The sequence below is a fragment of the Cephus cinctus genome, unplaced genomic scaffold (genome assembly GCF_000341935.2).
Source record: "Cephus cinctus unplaced genomic scaffold, Ccin1 Ccin1_scaffold0857, whole genome shotgun sequence".
In the NCBI taxonomy this organism is placed as follows: domain Eukaryota; kingdom Metazoa; phylum Arthropoda; class Insecta; order Hymenoptera; family Cephidae; genus Cephus; species Cephus cinctus.
Genome location: NW_014333443.1, coordinates 1,045,110 through 1,054,865, shown reverse-complemented (window position 1 = coordinate 1,054,865; position 9,756 = coordinate 1,045,110). Strand labels below are relative to the sequence as shown.

Sequence of the window (9,756 nt, the reverse complement as noted above, 5' to 3'; positions counted from 1 at the left end):
ATAGAAGAATCTATACGTGTTTTGTTCTCTCCCTCAGTGAAGAATTAATAGTCAGACTAACGATGAGCTGGTTTATCTAATCAATCGTTATGGTATAGAAGAATCTATACGTGTATATATATATATATATATATATATATATAACAGACATACATATATACAAATATATAGTGAAAGATGGAGTAAACGATGGTGTATCTATGTATAAGGGTGCGCATCCTTCATCCCTCCAATATTTCGGAGTTTCGGAATGCTCAGTCAAAGCTTAACGAATCCAACCCTCCAACCCTAACGATCGATCGATGTTACCCCATCGAACAAATTTCCTCTCGCTGTTTCTCTCCCTCTCTCTCTCTCTTTTTGCCTCCCTCCTTCCCTCCTTGCCTCCCCTTACCATTAGGTCTATCTTCTTTCTCTCATTCTCATATCGTTCAATAACATCGGAATTTCTCCCTCACCGAAATATACTCTCTTTCGCTATATAAGGCTAGAACAAGATCCCTCCCAATTTTCCTATGTTCCATTTGTCCGCGTCTGCAGTTATACTCCTTTCTCTCTTTTACGCCAGCATTATGTTCTACCCCGATGAATTCGTTATACGGGAAGCGTGACTTTCAAAGGCTTTTGCGTCTTTAGAGGAAAAACCGCGAGCTCTTTCTTTCGCACACGGATCACATGCAGTCAACTTTGACATTAGTACCAGTAACGTTTCTTGCTATTATTTGACACACCCTCTATATACGTCTCTCTCTTACGCGTGTGAGCTCACATAAATATGTCTCTCTCGCTCTCGCAGTAAGTATACGAATTTCGCAAAATCCTTCTTTGTCCGTCTCAGGCGTGTATATCGGTATAAAGGGCTATGTAACATGGGATTTTTTTGGCACGTCTCCTATACCTCTGTCTCTCTCTTACTCGTATGTTTTTCGTAGCTCTCTATCTCTCTCGCACTTATTGCCGGTATAGGAAATTTCAAAAATCTAAACTCCGCTTCTCCTATCCGTTCAAGTACGTTCTACATATGCGCATATATGACACGTGTATAAAATTGCATACTTGCATTTTTGCACGCATGACTTTACTAGTAACGCTCTCGAGCGTTGCTACCAAAGTTTTCAGTTCCACAGGGCTGACCCGTGGACGATTGCACTGGAAATCATTCTTTGTCGGAAATACATCTTACGAGGTAAAAGAGCTGGACATTCGAGAGCCGATGGAATTGGATGGCAGCCAAGTGAATTGAAAGTTCGCTCCCGAATGCATGCGCGAACGAAAACGTTAGTTGCAATTAGCTATGTGAAATATGACTGCGCGAGGAAACTTTGGCGTTCCGAGTGTTTCTTCCGAAAATATGCCAGTCAACGCGAGATCTTCGTAATTCTGTAAATAATAGGGGGTGGGCTTTAAAAAAGAAATTTTTAAAATAAGACTTTCTCGAACGGAAAACATGATTACTTAGGATTCACTCAAAAGGGGATCGACATTAACACGATTGGTTATTCCGCCCGAGTATTCAAGTATTATCGTCATATTTCAATTTCATCGCAGCGTTTAAACAATTGGTGTACGCTGCGTTGGGTTTCCTCGGGGAAAGGAAACGGCTGGAGAAAGAAATGAAAGGAAAATTTAGCCGAGTTGAAAACCTGGAATTTTGAATTTACCGCTCTGGTTAATTATTCGTATCGTCAACTATAGTTGTCGCTACTTGGGCACGTCGAGTTTGAGTCCCTTTGGCTCTAGCGCGTGGTTCTTAAATACCGGTACACGTGCATGTGGATGTCAATGCAATTCTTGGGTAAAGAATTGAATTATAAGTGGAATTAGTCAGAGGCTCGAGTAAAAATAAAAAAGATATCAATAAATTATATAATTTATATGGATCTTACGGATTAATATTATAAACTCGAAATTATTATATTTTTTACATGCATTTATGGTAGCTCGGCATTCTTTTTTATTCTTATATAAGGGAAACGTGAGAGAGAAATTCAAAGCCTCCTGGCAGCGCTCCATTAACATTTCTATGACATTTCTCAACCCTTGCCTCGTTAGGCGAACAATGCACGTCCCGTACGTATATGTATCGAGTCACGTAAAAGAAGCATCGAAGCGTATCGCCATAATAAATCTCGCATTCTGTCAAGAGAATTGAGAGAGACAGAAAAAATGACGGTTAAATCTTGATAAAACTGTGCAAGCGATAATCACTATATATTGGATGAATCTCGAGAGGGAGAAAGAGAGAAAATTATACAAAGAAAAGTATACAATATCGTTCGAGAATATTGTACCATCTATAGATAGTTTTGGCATGGAAATCAAATGGACGTACTAACTTCGGCTGTACTCTACTAATGCTGTACTCTTGGGTAGCCCTATAATTATAAGTGGTATAAATAATATTCTAACTGGTGTATAAATAATTACAATATAAGTAAAATTACAATATAAAATAATTCTAGATTTGTATTCGTTTTTGGGTATTTTTACGAAATGCCAGAGTGGATAATGGAAACGCAGTCCGTTACTTAAGCGACAAGGAAAAGGTACTCCTGAGTACGGAGGGGTCGGAGGGCCTTGCGTGGTCGAGACTTTCAATATTTCCAGCCAAAAAGTTTTGTAATCGGGTCTGAGATTGGCTCTATCGCACCGGAAACTTTTGCGAGAAGGTTTTCTGAAGGGATTTCTTAGGCCGGTAGAAATTAAAGTAGCTGGAGAGAAAAGATTTAGTGTCTGTTCGTATAGTATTTATACAATAAGGTATACATATATCTATATAGGCTGTATATATACATATACAGATATATTGATAGAGCTGGGCGAAGTGTGCTATATCACGTAATTTATACGCACGAAATATCATTAATCGACAATGTGATTCCGGTTAAAGACACCCCGGGAATCCCCGATCCCGTGCCGAACACTTCTAATGAAATATGCTTTGCAGATTACTAATCTTAATTCTCGGTTCACGTGTTAACGGAATATCCTGCGCGTTTGCAGGACGAGATTCTTATCTACTATCCTTTCAGTAATGAAAGTTTAACTAGGAATTTGGTTCGAGATCGTTCCCATCCATTAAGTCGATGCTGCCGTCCATTGTCAGTAGGGATTCAGGAAGGACGCGTTGAGAGTCCTGAAGTAGATATCAGATGTCGCCTTGGTCGCACGAGTAGTCAGACAAAACGCCGATTATATCTGTCGCTGAGTTTTGGTCGCATAGAAACGGCCCGAATAGCTTTCCACCTACTATTCACTACTTACGGGCCTAACTATATACCTATATCGACGTTAGAGTCTACTGTGGAAACATGAATCCCAGGGTGGTTTTTCTTGAGTTATAGTGCATCGAGTATATAACTGCCTTTGCGCGACTATAAGGACGCTGGATAAAGTGACTGGTTAATGACTAAGTGATTGATAGAAAGGAATGAAAACATTTTTTTTATATTCCGTAATAAGTCGTGCTATCTGACAATCGAGCCATTTTTGTAGTATACGAGGAAAATATACAGAACTTTGTGGTGGACTATTTTTGTCGTTAAAATAAAGAGAGGGACGCTACAGGAAGTGGATGATGAAATGAGAGTTTTTTATCTCTGAATATAATGGGGTTCGTGTCATTTGAAAATTAGAGGAATTACATGTATGTATATATATTTTTATATATTATATAACTTTTGGATAATAGAATATAGAGTGTCCTACGCGAACGTATAACTTGTCACAACTACAGGCCTCGATTGGTACCCATACAGGATCACGTAAATGGCCAAACAGAAGGACAGTAAACAACGATCGAGTTAGCCTGGGATGTTTGTCCCTCCGCGTTCTGTATATGTTTCCGGTTGGTGAACTTGTCTCGTTCCAATTTTCCTGTCATTCTGGATACTCTTGTGTCAAACCTATAGAGGCAGATACATCAGTCGGATCCTATTTCCACGCCACTGTTCAACCTAGAAAATGCATTTTTAAGGCCATGTGCAAGATCATATAGATAGATACGTTGAGACAACCAGTACAATTGGGACATTCTTTATTTCCGTTTATTACCGTACATTTAAGTATTTTGGAATCCTGGCCAAAGTGCAGGGAACGTCCTGCCAAATGGTATGACAATTTCTATAAAGAAAAATACTTACGTGAAACTGGCACCCGACTTAAAAATATTATAATTTTCAAAACGCGATTCGATCGTACCCCTTTTGTACCTGTTTGTACTACTTTAATTTTCCTTTGTACCTCAAAGAATTGGAAATTACAGGGGGGTCAAAAAACCGCTAGCACCCAACTTGGAGTAATTTAAATTCTGTTTGCAGGGATGAATTTAGAATCGTTTGTACCCGTTTGTACCACCGTTAGTTTTGTTTGTACTCCAATGGGTAAAGAGATACAGGATTTTCAAAATTGACTAAGGGGTAACTCCGCCTTTTTTTGAGTTGGCTCAAATCTGCGAAGGAATGCTGCTTTAAAATTGTTTTCGCCTATTGGAATTGTTGATTACAGTACTGTTAACATTAAAGAGTAATTTATTACTCTTATTATTGTAATTATCCTAATTATAACATACGAATAAAATAATATTGATTAATAAAGTTAATTCAGTAGAATACGAATGCAAATGAAGATAAAGCAAAATTAGTAATCTTCTTGACTTGGTTGATTTGAAAATGTAAGTAATAATACCATTCAAAAAAATTTAGCTAATTTCTAGAAATTGTGGATGATAAATTAAGACGTTTATATAGTCTGAAACTGTATGCAAAACGCCCTGGAGCTTGTGAATGCCCAATGGAATTAAAAAAATATTTAGCTTATTTCTATAAACAAAATAAAATCGTAGCAAGTCCTCACTACATAATTTGTCTATTCGAAATTTCTTTCGAAGCCAGCTCCAAAAATGGCGGAGTAAATTAGTAGTAAGTAAATTAGTAAATTTTAGTAAATTTTGAAAATCCTGTATCTCCTTACCCATTGGGGTACAAACGAAACTAACGGTGGTACAAACGGGTACAAATGATTCTAAATTCATCCCTGCAAACAGAATTTAAATTACTCCAAGTTGGGTGCTAGCGATTTTTTGACCCCCCTGTAATTTCCAATTCTTTGAGGTACAAACGAAAATTAAAGTGGTACAAACAGGTACAAACGGGATACAATCGAATCGCGTTTTGAAAAATATAATATTTTTAAGTCGGGTGCCAGGTTCGCGTAGGTAAGAAAAATCAATGTCCTCCACTTCGCTGAGGATTATATTCGGTATAAAGCAAGTAGCTTGAAAAAGTAATTTTTTAAAAAGTATTATTAATTTTTATTAATTTTCTTTTTTCAAGTGTATCTTCGTTATTTGAACAATTTTTTTAGTTGAAGGAAGGTGATGGCCCGTACCGTGCGACCGCGACGAAAAATGGCAAATACGAGCGACGCTCCCTCGTCCGCGAGCAGCCTCCTGTCCAGTACGTCATCGTCTAACGGTCCATTCTCATCTTCGACAACGTCCTCGACGACCTACAACAGCGACGGATACGGTTATAGTAATTACAGCGGGTATTTATTTGGCGATTTGAATTACACGGAGCTCTGGGTGGACGTTTGGAACAGTACTGAAGTGAGTAACGTCACCGAGAGGTTGAACTCAACGATTGCGCCACCAGGAGGTTACTGCGACGAGTGGGAATCTGCCCAGCACAAGCTCTTCCAGGTAGGCGAAGACACGGTCACGGTATTACTAGACACGTACCTTGACCATTAATCCCGGGGATACTCTATTATTTTATTAATTGCAGGCAGCAAATTTATTCTTCGCGGCCGCCTTCATAGTACCGAGATCCTTCAAGGCTTCCGTGTTGGCATTGCGCACCTTCCTCACGGCAGGCTTCATGTTGGCAGCCTTGTGGGCTGGTATCACTATCTGTGCCCTGGATGCGATGCTCTGGTGCCTGGCCCTGGGACTCCTCAACGGCATCCACTCTTTGATATTAGCCTGTAGATTCTTACCACCAGCGCTCAGTCCTGAGTTAGCTGAACTCTATTTGAAACTCTTCAAGCCCTATAGGGTCAGCAAGAAGCACTTTCAGGAACTGGCTAAGGAAGCTAGGATACTGAAGCTTGATCCTGGTCAGACTTATGCTACTGAAGGGGTCACGCCGGCTGACGAGAGACTCTCTATACTTTTACGTGGAAAGTAAGTTTTTGAAATATGTCAAAGTAATCGGGATAAATAGTATTTTTTTTGTGAGTGCTGACTTTTTACATTTTTTTTTACTCTTTTGTTTTTCAGGCTGAAGGTGACTTGCGACGGCACTCACTTGCACTACGTGAGAGCTTATCAGTTTGTAGATTCGCCCGAGTGGGAGGCGACCCACGAGAACATCGATGATGTATTCCAGGTGACGGTACGCGCCGAAGAATCCAGCACGTATATATGCTGGACAAGACTGAAGTTGCTGAGGGTCCTCAGGCACAGGCCTCTGCTCAAGGTCGTCCTTAATACTCTCATTGGTAAGGACATTACTTCCAAATTGTACGCGCTCAACGAGCAGCTGGCCGGCGTGGCAGCAGCCAGTGAGAACGCTTCTGCAAATCCTTATAAAGGGGTCGCTAGAAGTCTCAGCGTGGATGCTGTCAATACCGAAGCTGCCGGGAGGGTACGTTCCAGTACGTGGAAGGCACAGAGGAGACACAGTAATTCTCGTAGTGACAGTAAGTAATGAGTTATTTGATTATTTTCAAAATTAAAAATATTGTCTTCTCATTATTCATACCTTGTTTCATAATGCGTACACATTTTTTTTTTTCAAATTTCTTTTGCCTTTTTATAATAATAATCGTCTCGATATTCGATTTGATCTCTATTAGGCATTAATTACTGTCAATTTTGAGGTTGAACTGTCGTTATTGAATTTGAAATGTTATTAGGAAGCTCACCGGCGCGATACTCTCATCAGTACTGGGCGCCAGTAGTGGCCAATCACTTTCCGCCTACGTCACCGTTCACTCCGGCACCAAATCTCGGATATACCTTGCTGCCGCAAGCTAGTCAGTTCTCACCGCCGCCACGTGTACCAGCGGTAGTATCGCATTCGCCGTTGACCCGACAACGTAGCGGAGGAACGGCAGGAGATTACACGCTGCTACCCCAAACGCCGAAGCTCGAACGGAAACGTTCGAAAAAAGGAAATCGAGAAGTAAGATACAATTTTCCAGTCACTTTCGATAAAGGGTCCGATCTCATACCTCTTTCGAATATTCCATTACCGTCGGTTCTCGCTGTCCTTTTATTTTCATTGTCCAAACCCTATCTCAAGTAACATAACCTGTCAGACCTTCGATTCTCCATTGACAGTACAAGAATAACTTATTCTTCGTTCCCCTTCCATTCCTATTTCTGTCAGGATATCACTCGATTCTACACAAATAGGGGGACAATGAAATTCTTTATAACAGATAATTTTTATTCTACCACCTACAGTGTGATTTCAGTGCGAATTGACATTTGACGAATTTTACCAAGTTTTCGTCGTGTTACATTGTCTGGCCAAAAAATTACGTAATGACAATTCACTGAGATCCAACTGTTGCCTGCTGTTGACTGAAGTGTGTCTTGAAGTATAAAAGAGAGACTCAAGAGACCAAGGATAAAAGGGACGCTTTAGTACTGAGAGAGTTTGAATTCTAAATCCCTTCAAGTTTTACATACTCTCATGGAACACGTGTAATGAGACTCTTTTGAGTGCGATATCTTTATTTTAAGAAAATATTCTTAACAAAATTTTCTTTTGCGTTGTAGGTCACGTTCGAGACACCCGTATGACGCTCGCTCGACGGGGAAGGCCCTGCAAGTGTACCCTTACTATCATTATCGCCACAGCGTACCGCCTAGCCCCGTCGTAACGTCGAGACACTTAAGAACACCGCGAAATTCATCCTTTGACCTTTGACCTCAAACGAAGACACAGTCAACATGAAAAAGTGCCCAGTACTATTTGTCAGTCGGGTGCCATTTGCAATTCTGGAACTAATAAGAGAAGATCTAGTCGGCAAACTCCATACTCTAGGAAGTGATAAAGGCAATGGACGCATCAAATATGATAGTAATTACTGACTTATTAAAATGAAAAAGAAAAGGAAAAATGAAGAAAGCCAGTTCATGGATGAAGAAAAAATGTGTCGTGCAAGATATAAGAAAAAAATTGATATACGTACTAGTGGACGCGAGATCAAAGTGTATCAATTAGAATATTCCATAACACCAGAGCGATACGTATACGCGTGACATTTTATAATAATAAAAAAAAGAGACTCATAAGAACGTAATGAACTCAATCAAATTCAAATTCGGCGCCACAATATTCGTATGCCGAACAACGGACAAACTTGCGTCCGGTGGACTTTTATATCAGTCTCATAAGCAAATGTAAAAGTTTATCGGTGAAATATTGATAAGAACGATAAACTAAGAGCGATGTGTTTTTTGCCTATTTCTTTTTGTATTTCACACGACGTTTCGTACTCGTTTATTACTAATTTATTCTATCGTTCTGATCATCGTCTCTGTCGCTAACAATGACGGACGTAACAACGAGACTGTCATAGCCTGTATGCAGAGTTATCATTCATGTGGTGATAACTATCCGTACCTTGAGAACTGTTATTTTACCGACGATAAGGTAATGGACAATGTCAGTGCTTAAGGATGCTTGATCGTAGGTTACATTTAGTAGTAATTAACACGCACCACCGATTATACGGTGCCGGATGATGAATTAAGGTGAAACTTCTAATACAATGTTTAAATAAGGAAACGTGTCTAAAAAAAGTCCCGTAGGGTGAAATAAATTGAAAAAAAAAAGAAAAACAGAAAAAATACACACAGCGAGAGAACGAAGATCTTCCTTTTGTCTTTTGGGAATTCCAAGGGACGAATATAAAGAAAAATGAAAAGAAATTCCAAACGAGATAGGTTTCCGTTATTCGTGAATCTGTGCATGAACTACTCTGTGAACTGATGAGACGAGAATCGCTTTGAAGGTATCTATATTTTTGTCGTTTATATACAATGGTGAACAGAGTAGAAAGGGGAGAGATAAATAAAGAATTAAATAAAGACACGTACGATTAAAATTAAAAAAAAAAACAATGATATAAAACATGGATATGAAGACTGCGTCGTAGTAAGAACAAAGAAAACAAAATGAATAAAACTGTTCAGACTCCTTAAGAGATCGTTATCATCATCATCATCAATATAAAAAAGGGTTAAACGATGAGGAGGAAGAGGAATGGCAGAACGGGGGGAAGATAATTAATCGAACACCACGAAAAACAATCCTTTTTTTTTTATCTTCGTCATCTCTGATACGAATTTCGAATTTCAAGCTTTATAGGGTGTTTTTGTGCTCAAAGGCTTCGTAAGGACTTTTCTACCAGTTCGAAAATACTACACTACACATATCTCCATTGATAAATACTGTTACGTGATGTGGGACTGCGTGATTCTGGCAGATAAACGGAGAAAGAGAACATCAAATATATATATATATACAATACACATACCACGTTAATCGTTACGGCTGCGATACGGTTCGCGTCTCCGGAAAATTTGCAGTCCCGTTTTTTTGGTTTCTTTCGTGAAAACAACAAAGCGGGAAAGTGTTATCATGCGCTTAATATAGTGAACAGAGGCTCGTCTTGTGTGCGTATAACAAAAAAAAAAAAAAAAAAAAAAAAAAAAAAAAAAAAAAAAAAAAAACAAAA

General features: G+C 39.2%; 1 protein-coding gene across 1 annotated transcript in view; it reads left to right on the top strand.

Moving 5' to 3' along the window:
• LOC107270975 (blood vessel epicardial substance) overlaps window positions 1-9,751 on the top strand; it is a 22,524-nt gene extending 12,773 nt beyond the window's left edge. Inside the window, exons 2-6 of the mRNA XM_015746490.2 lie at window positions 5,365-5,701; window positions 5,787-6,184; window positions 6,281-6,702; window positions 6,919-7,187; window positions 7,790-9,751. Of these exons, the coding sequence (XP_015601976.1) occupies window positions 5,378-5,701; window positions 5,787-6,184; window positions 6,281-6,702; window positions 6,919-7,187; window positions 7,790-7,813 (1,437 nt within the window). The 5' untranslated portion in view covers window positions 5,365-5,377 and the 3' untranslated portion in view covers window positions 7,814-9,751. The remainder of the gene's footprint in view (window positions 1-5,364; window positions 5,702-5,786; window positions 6,185-6,280; window positions 6,703-6,918; window positions 7,188-7,789) is intronic.
• The last annotated feature ends 5 nt before the right edge of the window (window positions 9,752-9,756 follow it).